The 18,467-nt window shown below is 44.3% G+C and overlaps 1 protein-coding gene across 1 annotated transcript in view; it reads right to left on the reverse strand.

Annotated features, from left to right (window-relative positions):
* The window catches only part of iqgap2 (IQ motif containing GTPase activating protein 2), a gene marked incomplete at both ends in the record, with an annotated part of 55,169 nt that overhangs the window by 4,363 nt on the left and 32,339 nt on the right, over positions 1–18,467 (reverse strand). The window contains 13 exons of the mRNA XM_080852275.1: positions 8,186–8,327; positions 8,734–8,836; positions 11,509–11,641; positions 13,783–14,015; positions 14,601–14,685; positions 15,060–15,200; positions 16,065–16,289; positions 16,637–16,800; positions 17,014–17,166; positions 17,356–17,564; positions 17,724–17,793; positions 17,895–17,966; positions 18,086–18,169. Of these exons, the coding sequence (XP_080708401.1) occupies positions 8,186–8,327; positions 8,734–8,836; positions 11,509–11,641; positions 13,783–14,015; positions 14,601–14,685; positions 15,060–15,200; positions 16,065–16,289; positions 16,637–16,800; positions 17,014–17,166; positions 17,356–17,564; positions 17,724–17,793; positions 17,895–17,966; positions 18,086–18,169 (1,814 nt within the window). The remainder of the gene's footprint in view (positions 1–8,185; positions 8,328–8,733; positions 8,837–11,508; positions 11,642–13,782; positions 14,016–14,600; positions 14,686–15,059; positions 15,201–16,064; positions 16,290–16,636; positions 16,801–17,013; positions 17,167–17,355; positions 17,565–17,723; positions 17,794–17,894; positions 17,967–18,085; positions 18,170–18,467) is intronic.

The raw sequence follows: 18,467 nt of genomic DNA on the forward strand, positions 1-18,467 counted from the left end.
GCACGGACCCCTGCCTCGTCTCTGGCCGATAACAGAGCAGGAAACACACGGCCCACAGGGCTTATTTATATAACATGCCTGCCGTCCAGTGCCTAGAGCTGTCTGCACAGAAGACCGTCAGATGGGTCACTGCTCAAGCTACGTGAGGCTACCTCAGAGCAGCTTCGGCACTGTTTTGCTAAGCATGACTCTGCAAGGCCAGCAGCTGCACATTTCTGTTGATTTAAAAGCCGCAACAGCCTCTATAATTCCAAGAAAAGTGTCTTGTGATGCCCTTCACATCTGTTGTAATGTCAGAGTAGAGACAGAGAGAGAGAGAGAAAGAAAGAGAGAGAGAGACAGAGACTGTAAGAATGAGTGTGTGCGTGTCTGTGCACATTTGAGTGTGAATGTGATTGAGAGTATCGGTGTGTGAGACGGTGTGTGTGTGTGGGAGAGTGTGAGTATGAGAGAGAAAGAGAGAGAGGCACCAACAAATTGAGGCACTTGTTGAACACCAGCATGGTTTCACAGCAGAGCTCATGGCCTTTGATGGACCCTAGTAATGGATGGCTGGACGGTGCCTCATCCTGTCATGTTGTATCTGAGTGTGTTGAGTCTGAGTGTATTGAATCTAGGTGTGTTGAGTCTAAGGGCCTGCTTTACTAACAGGATTGCGCCCATTTCAGGCGTAAAATAGCGGGTGTAAACATAAAACGGTATTTACAAAGGAGGCGCATTTGAGTAGAGGCGCATATTAACGCTTTGTGGTTGTGTGCCGCAACACGATGGGAGGGTATAATGAACGTGGGCGTGTAGCACAAATATATGGGAGGAGAGAAGTTAAGTGCGCCTAAGGATGTATTGCATGGTATTTACTAAAACTGCCTGGCGAGCGCGCGTCTCTAATTTGCGGGATAATTCTCCGCCTCATAAAAGCACATCTTAACCAGGAAGTGCATTTCCATTGAGTCTGAAAACGTTGATATGGCAGCAGTTATAAGAGCAAGGCGAAGACATAGACAGAGACAGCGCACAAAAAAAAAAGATCAACTCGTATAACACTTTTTCAGTTAAGCGAACCACAAATTATTACACGGTACAGGTTAACCAGCCACGCAATACTTCAATTACTGAACCAGATCAGAGACGACATCGAACCCTCCAACCGGCGATCACATTCCATTCCATCAGTTGTTAAACTCCGGACAACATTGCAAATATTGGCATCCGGATCATTTCAAACAGTTAAAGCATCAGCAGTTGGTATATCTCAGCCTTCACTCAGCGAAATATTCAGCCAGGTACTCGACGCATTGCTACGGCGCACTGGTCAATACATTTCCCCACTGCCATAGCTGAAATTAGAGACATCAAACAGGACTTTTTTTGAAATGGCAAACTTTCCGAACGTAATTAATGCCACCAATATCATATTCTTTATAATCGTGTTCTTTTAAACATCTCGCTGTAGGTGATGGTGGGCAGAACAACAATATAACAGCGCGCACATTGAATCAGGTTCAGTGATTGAGCGAACGTGAACCAATATATCTATCTCCTCTTCGCTGATCCCGTCTTTTAACGGTGCGCTACATAATGATTGCCCAGCGCGGATGTGGTTTGAAAAATACCACGGAAAATGCGGAAAAACACTGTGCGGTATATTGGGCTTTGGCAAAGGCGCAGATTAAGCTGCGGTCGCAATGTTAGCAAATCAGGCCCTAAAGGGCGGAGTAAGCACAGAGTGCCCAGCGCAGATCTGGTTTGATAAATACCACGGAAATGCGGAAAAACACAGTGCGGTATTGTGCGCCTTGGCAAAGGCGCAGATTAAGCTGCGGTCGCAATGTTAGTAAATCAGGCCCTAAGTGTGTTGAATCTAAGTGTGTTCAGTCTAAGGGCCTGATTTACTAATATGTGAGCGCTGCTTAATCTGCGTTCGCAAATTAACGCACAGTGTTTTTGCGCATTTTACTTGGTATTTATCAAACCAGATCTGCGCTGGGCAAACTGTGTTTACTCCGCCCTATATAGGGCCTGATTTACTAACATTGCGACCGCTGCTTAAACTGCGTTCGCACATTAACGCACGGTGTTTTTCCGCATTTTCCGTGGTATTTATTTAGGAAGAGAAAATGAAGCTTCAGCGAAGTGGAGATAGATATATTGGTTCACGTTCGCTCAATCACTGAACCTGATTCAATGTGTGCTGCTATATTGTTGTTTTGCCCGCCATCACCTACAGCGAGATGTTTAAAAGAACACGATTATAAAGAATATGCTATTGGTGGCATTAATGCATAAACTGTCTATTATAACAATATAGATGTGTACATGGCGAGATTAATAATTTCTACAAGGGACATTAAGCTGTTTAAGCAGGTTTTTAGCTGGGTGGCTGCTGACGTACTTAAAATTGTTAATACATCATTACTATCTGGTATTTTTCCTGTCTGTTTGAAACATGCCATTGTTACTCCACTGTTAAAAAAACCAAGCTTCGATCCCCTGACTTGTGACAGTTATAGACCCATATCAAACTTGCCTTTTCTTGGCAAAATTCTTGAGAAGGTTGTTTACAAGCAACTTGTGTCCTATCTGTCTCAGAATACCATCTTTGATCCCTTTCAGTCTGGTTTCCGTGTAAATCACAGCACAGAAACTGCTCTAGTCAGAGTGGTTAACGATCTTAGAATTGCTACTGACAATCATAAATTGTCAGTCCTTGTTCTTCTTGATTTAAGTGCTGCATTTGATACGGTTGATCATGCTATTCTGCTTCAACGTCTTGAGCATTTAGTTGGTCTTCAAGGTACAGCCCTCGCTTGGATCTCATCTTACTTAAGCGGAAGATCTTTTACTGTCTCTATTGATAATCTTTTTTCTGACACAAAGCCTATTTTATACGGGGTGCCGCAGGGGTCAATTCTTGGTCCTTTACTTTTTAACTTGTACATCCTACCTCTTGGGTCAATCATCCGGCAACATAACATCTCGTACCACTCATATGCTGATGACACCCAATTATATATGTCTATTTCGTCTGATGATCCCAGTCCTTTGGGGGATCTCACTCACTGCATCTCTGCCATAGAGACCTGGATGGCCCAAAACTTTTTAATGTTAAACAATGCAAAAACAGAGGTTTTGTTGGTTGGCCCAAAAACACTCAGAAATAAATTTTATCCAACTCTTAATTCTGTCTTTTCAACACCTTCGGAGGAGGTCAAAAACTTAGGAGTGACCCTCGATGCTGATCTTAATTTTCAAAAGCACATATCCAACATTTTTAAGGCATCTTTTTACCATCTCAGAAACATTTCTAAAGTACGCAACACTCTCTCACAACATGATTGTGAAAAATTAATGCATGCTCTTGTTTCCAGTCGCTTAGACTACTGTAATGCACTTTATGCTGGTTTAACTCAGCAAATGTTAAACAAACTACAACTCATCCAGAACGCAGCTGCTAGAATACTCACTAGAACTCCCAAATATAACCACATCACCCCTATTCTTAAATCTCTTCACTGGCTCCCAGTTAAACAAAGAATTGAATTCAAATTACTCCTTCTTGTCCACAAATCATTAAATAATCTAGCCCCTCCCTATATTTCTGATCTAATATCTCTTCATAACCCAATCCGTCACTTAAGGTCCTCCAATAAATATCTTCTTAATGTCCCCAGAATTCACACAAAAAACGGTCATGGCGCTTTTAGTTACTGTGCTCCAATCCTCTGGAATAAGCTACCGATAGAACTAAGGTCACCTCAATCCATATTCTCTTTTAAGAAGGGTCTTAAAACTTTTTTATTCTCTTTGGCATATAATTCATGATTTTTCTCTTTTACTCTCTTTTTTACTGATCTTTTGCATTTTTATTTACTTTATTGGGTTGTAAATGTTTTCAACTATTTTGTATTGTGTTTCTTTTACCTAATAAGCGCATTGAGTCTATGTAAATATGAAATGTGCTATACAAATAAAGTTTGACTTGACTTGACTTAACATGGGTTCACTACAATATATATGGACGTGGGTGCAATCAATGGTTCATATTACGTTCGGAAAGTTTGCGATTTCAAAAAAAGTCCTGTTTGATGTCTCTAATTTCAGCTGTGGCAGTGGGGAAATGTATTGACCAGTGCGCCATAGCAATGCGTCGAGTACCACCTGTGTGAATATTTGGCTGAGTGAAGGCTGAGATATACCAACTGCTGATGCTATAACTGTTTGAAATGATCCGATGCCAATATTTGCAATGTTGTCCAGAGTTTACCAACTGATTGAATGGAATGTGATCTCCGGTCTGAGGGTTAGATGTCGTCTCTGATCGGGTTCAGTAATTGAAGTATTGCGTGGCTGGTTAACCTGTACCGTCTAATGATCTGTGGTTCATTTAACTGAAAATGTGTTATACGAGTTGAAAAAATTATTTATGTGCGCTGTCTCTGTCTTCTTTCTTTGCCTTGCTCTTATCACTGCTGCCATATCAACGTTTTCAGACTCAATGGAAATGCGCTTCCTGGTTAAGACGTGCTTTTATGAGGCGGAGATTAGCGCGCAAATCGGAGACGTGCGCTCGCCAGGCAGTTTAGTAAATACCACGCAATACATCATTAGGCGCACTCCTCCCATTAAAGTGCGCTTCACGCCTACGTTACCACCCACGTCTCCGTGCCATCCCACCTGTTGGCAGGTACACACCCTCAAAGCGTTAATATGCGACTCTACTCAAATGCGCCCCCTTAGTAAATACCGTTTTATGTTTACGACCGCTATTTTACGCCAGAAATGGGCGCAATCCTGTTAGTAAATCAGGCCCTAAGTGTGATGAGTCTAAGGCCCAATCTCAATACTTCCCCTTGCCCCTTATCTTCCCCCTTACCCTTGAAGTTGCGCGTTCATGTGAGAGCTAGTGGTGTCTCAATACCCAATTTGATCAAGATTAAGGGATAAGATTGAGGGCTATATACCCCTTGGAGTTAAGATGATCGGAGAGCTTACTTGCTCCTCCAAGGGCTATCCTAGAGCACACAGCGAAACCAGCTCGGGAATTTTCAAAAAAACATGGCTGCTTGAAGCGAGGAATATTTTACATGAATAAAGCTATCTACACTAGGGTTGGGCGATGTCTCCTTATTTGGCAGAAGACGATGTTTACATTGAAACATCGTGATGGACGATGATATCGTCTCGGGGGGGGGGGGGGGGGGGGTTGTACTACTCAGTCCCATTTATTTTTTTAAATGCCGTTACGTTACCAATGTTGAACAGTGACTAGCAGTGAGGTTCGTGGCTGCGGTGAGGTTCGTGGCTGCACCGACTCTTGCAGTGTCAGATTTACAAATAAATGAACCCATTCAATTGGTAGCTTGCACATGGGGGGGGGGGGGGGGGGGGGGGGCTAGGGGTTGTACTACTCAGTCCCATTTATTTTTTTAAATGCCGTTACGTTACCAATGTTGAACAGTGACTAGCAGTGAGGTTCGTGGCTGCGGTGAGGTTCGTGGCTGCACCGACTCTTGCAGTGTCAGATTTACAAATAAATGAACCCATTCAATTGGTAGCTTGCACATTGACAACTGGTTGTTTTTCATATTTCATATCAGCATTCTTTACATTCACATTGGTAAGGTTCATACAGTTGGCAGTTGCTAGCTTGTGATGAATTCGTTTTAATATCTGGATATTTGAACTCGTGAATATGAACTGTTTCATACGAAGTTGCACAGGCAGCCAGAGGGTTTCTACCAGTCTCCATTATAATTGTATAGTTAAGTCGAGGAGACTATAACACCAGCTAGATAACTAGCTGTCATTTCATGCAAATTGAACTCTTCCATTTAAATCGTTGAAGGTAATTTAAAGTGTCCTAGCTAGCTAGTAAGCTAGCATAGCAGGCATTTAACCGTAACAACCAGGACACAACTTCAGCTGGAGTTTAATTCCTCAAAATCAGCTCACCAATAAAAAGCAGTCTTTGGTTCAAAGTGATCACAACCACTTGTATGATGTTAAATGGCTTCACATAGATATGAAACAATCCTCAGATAAATTATGTGAAATTAACGGAGCAAGGGCTATTCTGATAACAATGTAATGTTAGCGAATGAGGGGTGAGAAGATCCCCCTTGCTAATATTTAGTGTCCGCTGTTCGTTCAAAGCCAAATATATCCTCGTGGTTCCAAATAGCAATTTGGCTTTGAATGTGAGTAGGCCTAGTTGATCGAGCTATCTTCTGTCCCTTCATGTCTATTCTATTTTGTAGCCATTGCACTGAAGTTAATGCTTTCGCTAAAGTTGAACGTCATATTTCTGTTGACAATGAGCAAGTTTCCCGACGCAGGAGCAGGCTTAGATAACGTGAATAACATGAAATGTTTGACGTGGGAAAAACGAAGAAAAGCTGTAACCTAGACATAATACCCTAATAATAATAATAAATTGTATAAGAATAAGCCAATTAGGCATATTGTAGCAGTAGCCTATTTCATTTTCATGCCTGACTTTACTTCATATGGGGGGGCGTGGCATCACGATGGTTACCATCCATCGTGATGGTGGGTCAAAAATGACGATGGACGATGATATCGTCCATCGGCACAACCCTAATCTACACAACTTTTTATACGTTTATAATGACTCGGTTTGATCTGAAATGCGCTACACGAACGATGCAGAGTATTGTAGGTCTTAACTGAAGCTTTCAAACGGTAGTTTTAGGTTACAGCTAGCGCAGATGCCACCACTTCATTGGGTTATATGGTAGCTTGCTAGGACTAGCCTGACTCCATGCATGTGTACAGATAACTTTATTATCCACGAATTACGTTTGATATCTGTGAATGACAGCACTTGCTTTGGAGACATCGATCCGTGCTTTAAAAGTACCGTTTTCAGACTCAATGGAAATGCGCTTCCTGGTTAAGACGTGCTTTTATGAGGCGGAGATTAGCGCGCAAATCGGAGACGTGCGCTCGCCAGGCAGTTTAGTAAATACCACGCAATACATCATTAGGCGCACTCCTCCCATTAAAGTGCGCTTCACGCCTACGTTACCACCCACGTCTCCGTGCCATCCCACCTGTTGGCAGGTACACACCCTCAAAGCGTTAATATGCGACTCTACTCAAATGCGCCCCCTTAGTAAATACCGTTTTATGTTTACGACCGCTATTTTACGCCAGAAATGGGCGCAATCCTGTTAGTAAATCAGGCCCTAAGTGTGATGAGTCTAAGGCCCAATCTCAATACTTCCCCTTGCCCCTTATCTTCCCCCTTACCCTTGAAGTTGCGCGTTCATGTGAGAGCTAGTGGTGTCTCAATACCCAATTTGATCAAGATTAAGGGATAAGATTGAGGGCTATATACCCCTTGGAGTTAAGATGATCGGAGAGCTTACTTGCTCCTCCAAGGGCTATCCTAGAGCACACAGCGAAACCAGCTCGGGAATTTTCAAAAAAACATGGCTGCTTGAAGCGAGGAATATTTTACATGAATAAAGCTATCTACACAACTTTTTATACGTTTATAATGACTCGGTTTGATCTGAAATGCGCTACACGAACGATGCAGAGTATTGTAGGTCTTAACTGAAGCTTTCAAACGGTAGTTTTAGGTTACAGCTAGCGCAGATGCCACCACTTCATTGGGTTATATGGTAGCTTGCTAGGACTAGCCTGACTCCATGCATGTGTACAGATAACTTTATTATCCACGAATTACGTTTGATATCTGTGAATGACAGCACTTGCTTTGGAGACATCGATCCGTGCTTTAAAAGTACCGTCCACAAAACAATTACGACAGTCTAGTTTTGTGCTCTATAAGTTGTATATATATTTGCAACCATAATTGAAACTTTTTTTAAATCGCTAGTTTCATAGCTCATACAGTCACGCATGTCTACAGATAATTTATCCGCAAATTCCGTTTGATATCTGTGAATGACAGCACTTGTTTGAAGACATCGACCTGTGCTTAACATGTACCATCCTGTATTATCCAGGGACGCCAAGTGACGTACCCGAAACCGAGTGGAGTCTCATTTCATAGGGGAAAGTTTTCAGCCCTTGGCCCTAAAACTTGCAAATGCTAGGGTTAAGACAAAGACAAAGACAAAGAAAAAGGGGCAAGGGGAAGAATCGAGATTCGGCCTAAGTGTGCTAAGGGCTATGACTGGGAATCTTTACTCACTTTATCATCAGGCCCTTTGTGTCTTTGTCGTCTCCTTCCGGCAGCTCAAACTTGTTGGTGAGGGTCAGGGAGATCTCCGTCTTGGCCAGCTGGGTCAGCACAGTCTCCTTGTTGGGGTCACTGGGGTCTATGGCCCCCTCGCCTGGACGTTTCAGCCAAGAGAGAGGTTCAAAGAGTCAGATGAGTGCTGGTTAACATGAGCTTTTCGTTATGAATGTCATGAATGGTGTGTATGCTTATATCCATGCATGTATATACAGCGCACATAAAACAATATGGGCTTATCGCTTTCTTATTTTATTACTGCTAGCACAGCACACAGTAATGTTGATCTATTCAGGCAAGTCCCAACTGAATGGTATTCTAAAACAGCAAAGTCCTATTCTTTGTCAATGGTCACGGATCTTTTGTGTAAGCCGTTTTGCAAACTGTTTTCACGACACTGAAAGAATATAAGGTGGAACTTGTGCGCCCTAATACTACAGGGACAATGCTGCTCCGAGAAAGCGCTGGATTTCAAAAGGAGAGAGGAGTGTGAGGACCCGTACCCAGTAGAGACTCCACGTCCGGCACGTCTCCCAGGTCGTCCAGGATCTCATGCAAGGGGTCATTCTGGTCGGGGGAAATGACTTCTTTGTGTTCTAAAACAAGCTGAGGCACAAACACACACACACACACACACACACACACACACACACACACACACACACACACACACACACACACACACACACACACACACACACACACACACACACACACACACACACACACACACACCCACACACACACACAAAAAGCCACCTCAGGACAAACCAAATGCAACCTTAGAAAACTGTGTCTGTATCTGTGTCTGTGTCTGTGTGTGAGAGAGAGAGAGTGATTAGGCGGGAACCAAAGTGTATTCCACGCTTGAGGGACATGTAAGGGTTGCTTGGTAACAAACTCCATGCCTGCTTTCCTTAGTCACAGCTTTAAACCTTCACATGCTTCCGCAGTGCAAAGGAGGGTGGGGGGTGAAGTAGAGAGATTTATGAGTCCCCTCTGATCCTTCCAGAAAGATCCTTCTTCTCTTTTCAACGGAGGAGACAACATACTTCCCTCCCTCATGCACAGTCAGACACACAGGACATAAGAAAAGTCTTATCGTACTGTTGCTAGGGGTTTCATTGTTAATCTGTTGCCTCAGAAATAACGACTGTGAACAAAATAAATGCACTCATTAGAAGAAACCAGCTGTCGGAATCAAGTCATTCTTTCCGCCACATTACGGCCTGAACGAATACCCATCCTCGTCCAGCTGGGATTCGGTTACGGCGAACGCTCCCAAGCCCGTGAGATGGACCCATCTCACTTCTGGCAGATGACTGCCAGCCCAGGGGCTGAGAGGGGAAGTCGGGCTGACCCAGATGTATTTGATCAGAACCTAATGTGGCTCGCGGGCCTGGATCGAGATGGGCGGGAAATTGCTTTTATTGTTAGTCAGGCTGGAAGGGCCAGTGGAGAAAGAGTCAGTGGACTGACATCAGTGTGAACCTTATCCAGTTCTGACATCTGAAACATATCAGGCTGTGTGCACACCAGACAGGCAGCAGTACAGACAGAAAGACAGAGGGAAACGTCTGGTCAGGGAAACAGAGAGAAACAAAGATGTTCTGTGTCTCTCTGTCTGTGTGTGTGTGTGTGTGTGTGTGTGTGTGTGTGCCTTTGTGTGTGTGTGTGTGTGTGTGTGTGTGCATGTGCGTATTTGTGAGTGAGTGAGTGAGTACGTGTGTATATGTGTGTGTGTGTGTGCGTGTGTGTGTGTGTGTGTGTGTGTGTGTGTGTGTGTGTGTGTGTGTGTGTGTGAGTGGGTGTGTGTGTGAGTGGGTGTTTTATCTGTGCGGGTAAAAGAAAGCCAAATGAGAAGAGGGAAAGAGCGAGAGACAGAAAAATGAGAGTGTGGGTAAGTGAATGGAGTGTGTAAAGAACTCCAGGTGATTGACAGCCTCTGGTGTGAGTGCGCTGTGAGGGGAAATGAGGGCAGACTGGGACTGAGCTGACACTGAGAGGGGTACTCTCCCTGAGCTACACCACACCACACCACACCACACCACAACACAACACAACACAACACAACACAACACAACACAACACAACACAACACAACACAACACACCACACCACACCACACCGCACACAGCTTCAACCAAAAGGTTTCCATTAGTTAAGCTGCATGGCTGTGTGTGTGTGTATGTGTGTGTGTATATGTGTGTGTGTGTGTGTGTGTGTGTGTGTGTGTGTGTGTGTATGTGTATGTGTGTATGATGTGTGTGTGTGTGTATTCACTTTCACTGAGCAGCCACACAAAACAACTCCATAATGGTCATGTCACAACCCCAATGAAAAGGTTATGACTCAGCAGTAGCCATATGTGTGTATATGTGTGTGTGCCGAGCGTGTGTGTGGGTGTGTGTGTGTGTGTGTGTGTGTGTGAGAGAGAGTGTGTGTGTGACTTTGTGTGTGTGTGAGTGTGTGAGTGTGTGTGTGTGTGTGTGTGTGTGTGTGTGTGTGTGTGTGTGTAAATTTGCACATCTGTTTGTGTGTGTGTGGGTCCAGCTAACTTGCTCATCTCAGTGAATCACACCTCGCAGTGAGTCACAGGGGAATGGGAGCCCTGCCCCCACCCCTCTAATAAAGTGAAAGCAGCTTATAACCGCTTCAGTAGCTGATGGTAAACACCTTTGGAGAAGTGAGCAGTCAGCATGAAGGAAGTTACTGTAGCCCTGCACTGTGACCTTCTCCTCTCAGCAATCATTACTGTATCCATGCCCTGTCACCTACTCCTCTGATCAATCGTGAGCACTTCAGCAGAAAGCACACTCAAAGGAATCACAACATAACTTTCCAGTACAATTTTCAGTGAGCTCTTCAAGCATTTTCAACAGATATGCAAAGTCTTGACTACATAGCCCTCATGACTGGTTGACTATTAAGCGTTAGTCACTTCCTCTCCCCACTACCTAGCCATCAGGTCTCTAATTCAAAGCAGAAACTGAGGATTAGTGTAAAACTATTAGAACATGGGTTATATTCCCATAATGATGTACACGCTATTCAAGGGAGCATTACTCTGAGGGGAACCCCATAATGTGCAGGTATTAGATCACTGAGGTGGACCTAATGCTCTATACGAATGAATGACTAATCCGGACTTTAGGCTCTAATTCTCTATTTCAACTGACTGTGAGGGAGAGGTTGTTTTTTTTTCACTGCAGTTATACAGTCCTAAAGCCACTCCAGACGGCCTATTAGTGGGGTGTTTGGGGGGATAAGGGTCTTACTGAGTGTGTGTTTATGATCTCATCCACGGATATGTAGATGATGGGCTTGCTGAGCGTCACCATGTCGGAGTACTCGTCCATGTTAAACTTCTCCTCGGGGACGGGCACGTCACAGGCAGCTTGGAAGAAAGCCCTGAAAGTAAACAGCAGTATTCACCAGTATAGAATTAGTGGATACAATACTTAGGCGGACAATCAGTCAGCACCACTGACTACATATAAACAAACTTTGAGCTGACATTAATCATGCTTACAGAATGAAGAACGTACAGTATACCACACATAGGAATCGTCATTCACATCGCACACTTAAGAGTGTGTCTGTATAATGTGTCCTTGCAGAAAGACCATGAAGAACAGTGATTAGTCCTGATTGAATATGCACTTCAAATATTAGTATACTTCTCTGACTTTTCCAGCTTGGTTGGCTGGGTGTTTGTGACTCATGATGTCTTGGTGTGGAACATTCTAGGCATGTCTTACTCACAGTGTTTTATTGAATGTCCAATAACATCCACTCTGAGATCAACTCCATTTGCCCAAGACATGTCCAGCCTGCTGAAATCCATATTTTTTTTCCATGACCGCAAAACTAGACAGTCACAATCACAGATTCTCCATTTTACCTGTTTATCAAACTCATTCAAAATCCCTTCCTCTCTCATCATTGCACACATCTCACTCTCCATTTTACTGTGTTTATCATATTTATTCAGCCCTCAATAGTGTCCTGTCGTTAAACATCAGAAGTGGGTGGGATACGGCCGTGCTCTTCCATCCTTATAGCTTTTTTCCCCTCTTTTAAATCCAAAGTGGATCTCGCATTGATCCAAGAAAAGCATTAGGTAACGGGGCAGCCTGTGCTCCTGGGTGGGTGCAGGGCCTCAGTAATGACTTAATCAGATCAGGAGAGGCAGCCATGGGTGCAGAGCGCAGGGGAACAGCACTGCAGCAGCAAGACCCACAGAGACACACAGTGTGATTACCAGTAAGGGATGAGTCACCACACCAGTGACAGAGGCCAGAGGGGGGGGGGGGGGGGGGGGGCAGGGAGATGAAGGAGACACAGAGGAAGAGAGGGAAAGAGAATGAGCGAGATGAAGAGAGAGAGGGAGTGAGAAAAGAGGTAAGGAGGGAGGGGAGGAGAAATATAGACAGGGAAAGCGGGAGCTAGAGAGGCAGAGAGAGAAAAAAGAGGAGTGAGGTAAGCGGAGAGAGAGCCGAGCGAGAGAGAGAGTTGTGGAGGGAAAGAAATTGAGGCTGCACATCCACGGAGCCACCTTTTAGCAGTCCCTCTGCTCACCCCTCTTTCCGCTTCTAGCCCCCCCTTCTTCTTCATCTGCTGATACCACACTTTCACACAAAGGCCTATTTCCTCTCCCTCCACCCCGGCCCGGCTCTCTCGTATCTGGTGAGCGTAGCCTCTACCCTGTGCTGACCCCTCCGCTACCGGGCACTCAGTGTGAATTTCTTATGAATGTCCTATTTTACCTGACGCAAGGGCTTCTAGAAGATTTTTTTCACCGCCACTGATTAAGCACTTGTTTCGGGAAAAACACAATGCTACACAGTTCACTGCCTCCAGTTTAGACCTTGGTGTCAACCAGACAGACACAATGGCACAATGTTTTTCTTAATTCTTAACCATCAGCATTCCATAATTGCAGTTTTTATCACTGTATGCTTGAAAGCCATCCTAGAATTAAACGACTTTGATTCCCCTGTAATATGGTCATTATGTACCTAGGTACCTTACTCCAGTCATTTAATCCAAACTGAAATTAACCTCAGATAGGGCTCAGATACACATACGCGTCTTTTTTCAGGCAGAAACGCTTCAGTAACGCCTTGGCAAAGTGCGGCGGCCAAAACAGAAGCGGTGCGCTTCCCTTCCTTGCGCTGGAAAGTTGAGAATAGTTCAACTTTTAAGCGCACCTAAAAAACGCTTCAAAGCCGCAACGCATGGTGGAGAAGGGGCGCACGCTTTAAACGCGCCGTACCATAGGAATCAATGCATTTGCTCGCGCCCCGTTTTTACAAAAACGCGTATGTGTATCTGAGCCCATATTCAGCCTGAACTATTTCTTGGTTTCAGCCTCTTTCTTTATGTAAATGTGAAATTCTACTGCTTTGGAGGGATTCTGCATAAAAAGTTTCCTTCTTTAGTCATGCAAGTATTGGGACAATAATATCGCCGTGAGTAAGCTCAGCATCAGCGCTTACCTAGAATGCTCCTCACAGATCATCTCTCTGTTCATCTCCCCTCCATCTCACCTGAACTTCTGGTAGGTCTGCGAGATGTACTGGTTCATGGAGGTGAGGTGGTCGCTCTCGTCCTGGAACAGCTTGTTGGCGGCGGCGTGCTGCAGCATCTTGGCCACGGAGCCCAGGTTCCGCCGCTGGTCAGAGTGCAGCTGCCCGCCTGCCGTCATGTCGATGATGTCGAAGCCGTCCGGAGCCACGATGGCCGGGTTCATGTAGCGGTAGTAGAGCAGGTTCCCCACAACCTGCCAGTCACCCGAGGCAGAGGAGAAAGTCTGCGTATGTCTGGCATTATGTAACAACAACAACAACAACAACATCATCATCATCAAGGCTCTCTCACACACTTAGGTGTAAGGATTAGGAGATCTACATGGCCTCTTTTAATTTGGTTACAGCCTTTGTCACACTTACTTTAGTATGCTGGCTAAATGGTTTGTCAGGATGGGACAACATCCATCACAAATTTGCAATGAAGCTGAGACCCCTCAAAGATACACCAATACCCCGATCGTTATTATGTTCTAAACTCTGGAGATAAAGCTCAAGGACCCATAATGGCCCATGCTGGACCATTTATCTCTGAGAGTGAACAGTCACGCACAGTCTGCAGGGGGAACATCTAGTTTCGGACAGTTTGTCTGTCTCTGATACGCCATACAAATCATCTGCTAATGAGCTTAAAGCCTGAAAGCCAGGGAACCAGGAAATAAAGCTGTCTGGTGGAGAGCGAGACTGGCTGCAGCTGTTACTCGGTACAGCTGATGACTCCCAGCCCTCCACATCAGTACAGGATGAAATGATCTGCATGTGAAGTTCAAGCTTCTGACCTTCAGAAGTTCGTCCTCTGTGGCGTCCGGGAATTTCTCATGTAGCGTGTTCTTCAGAACCTTTGCAATGTATCTCATGCCATAACTACATGCAAAGACAAAACACGAGCATGAAATGGCAAGCGCAGGAAATGACCCACAATGCACAGCATGAAAACTAGCGGTATTCTGAAAAACTAGAACGGTTCACATGCTGTCCAAATAAAAATAAAAACACAGATGTTGAGCACAGAAGCTGAGTCATGACATGACAGTTACACAAAAGTAATCCAAAATGATCTCAGGCCTTTTGTTTAACACAAGACTGCCCCCTGGTGGGCATCATGGATGACCAGAAGGCTGTTTTTTTCAAAGAAACCGACACATGCAAATTACAGAGAAATTAACAGAAACAAGATCGTACACAACATCACAGACAAACAACGCAGTTAATTAGTACAGGGAAATCGTAATGCTTACGGGATGCTGTCCAGTGAGGAAGTGATGGAGCTGAGCACTTTGTCCGTCACCGTGCACAGCATCTGATTGGATGACTCCAGCTTGGCCCGCACTTCCTCGTGGGACAGAGCCTGCTCAGCAGTCACCTCGTAAGGCAGGTTGCTGTGATAGAATAGGGGTTGGGGGGAATGGGTGGGTTCATAACAACCTCATGAAATGACTCACACCACCTAAACAAATGAACTCAGTTATGTTACACAGACACTGATGAGGTCCCTTGTGAGCGCCAACAATTAGAGTAAATCTATGTTTATATGGATAAGACTGCAGCGTAGACTTAACTAAAGCCTTTCATTTAGGTTCTGATGATCGTTTTCTAGAAGGCTATGTGCATTTTTTGTCAAAAAATTAAACATTTATAAAAAGGAAACTTTTATATTATGCACAATGCACAGCTTGAAATGCATACATACAAATATGTTTGTGTGTGTGTGTGTGTGTGTGTGTGTGTGTGTGTGTGTGTGTGTGTGTGTGTGTGTGTGTGTGTGTGTGTGTTAGTGTGTGTGCATGTGTGTACAAGACAGGAAATACCAAAGAGAGAGAGAGATATACATCGGCACACTAATATATACACATGGGTCTCAAAGATATATGGTTTGAGTGGGCATGGTGAATCAATAAATAATGCAGTAAGAAGCTTTCACATAGTCATCTCATCACACCAAGCAAAGCAAGCAAACACAATCACATGTGAACATTAGGCAACTGAACATGTAAACAAATGAATTTGAAAACAGGAAAGGAAAAGAGCAGAAGCAAAGGATATGAGAGGGGGGGGGGGGGGGGGGGTGTTTAAGAGAGATGGAGATGGAGAAGGGGAGTTGTGATTATGAGCCAGTGATTCAGTGTTTTGCAACTGTGTGTAAAGGTCAGGTGTGTGTGTGTGTGTGGGATGGGGGGTTACGAGTATCAGAGAGAGGAAATTGAGAGATACAGACGGGAGACTGAACGATGTTTGTTGCCCACCTGGCCTGTCCGGTCTGTGTCTCCAGCTGGTTGACCCAGGCCTTGTAGATGTCCACAGGGTTGGTGTTGATGCCCAGGCCCTTGTCCTCGATGATCTCCTTCACCACGGGGGCCAGCAGCTGCCGCAGGGCATTCTGACCGCGAGCGCCCCGGTTGAAACTCACCACCATCTTAATGACCGTGGGGTTCCCCGTCACAATGTCTTGAATCTGGTCCACTTTAGACCTGAGGAGGAATACAGAAGCAATCAACACTCAAAAACATAACCCAAACATTTATCTAACACTTTGCTCACTAAATCCTATAACTGTATCTATCTCACTTGCATTGTTTATAAACAACCGCTCGGGAACACGCTGTTTGGGCATTACGTGTGTCTTCTACAGAACCTCTCTGAACAAGCTTCTAGTAATGGAGGATAAATCACATCTTCCGGACACATTCTTGGACACAATGCCAAAAAAGAAAAAATCTACAAAGACCATCTTGTGCTCCATAAAACACAGTTGAAAGCCTCATCTTTTAATATGAAAAGTCTTATAAGGATTCAAAATGGTGTGGATTTGGCTCACTTGATCTCCTCCTTGAGGGCCGACTCAAACAGCTTCAACAGGAGGTACTCCTCGCGCTGGTTGGAGGCGTAGTTGTAGAGGGTGAAGATCACGGTGTCCATGAACTTGGTGGACTTGTTCTGAGGCATCTGGAAGATGACCTTGGCCAGGTAGGTTGGGTTGGTCTACGAGACACATTCAATTTGCTCAATTAACCCCAATATTGACAATATCCCAACCCTGTCCCCAAACCCTAAGCCATAAAGTATTCATCATCAACAGGGAGTTAGTAATAGTTTGTAATGGTGCCTTAAAAAAGTTGGAATAAAATCACACAAGATGGAAAAGTGAGTGAAATGCATGGAAAACGTAAGATAATGATGGTGTCTCTGCCAGACCTGAAGCAGGTAGAAGAGATGCTGGTAGGCCTCCAGTCTTGTCCTCTTCCCTTTGCTCAATCCTTTAATCCCCTGCCGTGCCCCCACAGCCAAGCTCTCGTTACTCGTCTTGTGTTTCTTGCTCTTCATCTTCTTGCTGTGTGACACCACATCCTAGTTCAGGAACAGAGTTCAGAGATTCGGATCAACAAAGGAGTTGTTAAAAAATACATATTACATGTTATTAACTTGACGCAAATATTCATTATCATCAAAGTTGTTTGTCTTACAACAGTTAAGTCGCTGTAATGCCACCCTGTTTTCAAGCGCAGCATCCCTGTGAATTTGAAATCAGACTCATACCTGTAGTGTGATCCTGTTCTTCACCAACAGGCCAATCTTAATGTCCATCAAATTTAAGTCCTTCTCCATTTGCTGGTTGGAGCGAATTTTGGTGACCAATTCCTCCCTCAGCTGTGTCACTTCCTGCTCCTCTTGCAGATCCAGGCTGCTCTGCTCCAGGAGGTGGACAAACTTACGGACCACTGCCAGTGGGGGGTCCTGGGCCCCAGCTAGAAGAGAAAGCAGCACAGCATAAGAGCATTCACATGTGCACAAGACATGCATAAACAGACAAGCATGATTACACACACACAGAGAGACACACAGGCACACATGTACACACACACACACACACAGGAAATGACAAAACCTAGCTGGCATGTACTTACTGAGTGTTTTGTAGTTATCTCTAGCCTTGTTTGCTTTTAGGAAGGCCTGGATCTTCACAATATACTTTTCCTAGCCACACACAATAAAAACAGGGAATGTAACATCAGCTCACAGCAAGTTTAAGAAAGCATGTCTCGAAAGATTGCAGGGGGGATGACATCATAACTTACATGGTCTCTGAAATACTGCAGCCTTTTAGTGTACCTGCTTTTGGCTATCCACATTTTCACCAAAGACTGGATCTAAAGTGAAACAGACAGGAAATAGTTTTAAAGCCTGGCAAGCTTCACAAACAATCCTCCAACAATACATGAAACTGCATGTCATTTAGTAAGGAAAAATATATTTTTGTACACATTACCTTAACCGCTGATCCCACATTGCTTTGAAGTGTGCCGAGTCTCTCTTTATAAGATTTCCTCTGTTTGTATCCCTTCCAAGAAGCCTGCAAAACATCATGATCACGTAACACACAAGCAAATAACATAAATAAAAGATCATGAGCGAGTGAATAAAACATTGTAGCAGTGACACATCACTTCCTATAGCCTTCAGGGATTGCAGACAGGAAACAAAACACATCTCGATCATTGATGTACATGTTCGGAAGAGGCAAGATAAATTGCTTTTGTCTTGTAGATTCTTGTTGGAATATATCACTAAGCAGTATTTCTTTATTCGTATTTTTAAACATGAGTCAGTTGATCTCTTGTCGTCGTCACACATTTTCTGTTGCTGTCTCA

This window comes from Sprattus sprattus (assembly GCF_963457725.1).
Source record: "Sprattus sprattus genome assembly, chromosome: 15".
Lineage (NCBI taxonomy): Eukaryota > Metazoa > Chordata > Actinopteri > Clupeiformes > Clupeidae > Sprattus > Sprattus sprattus.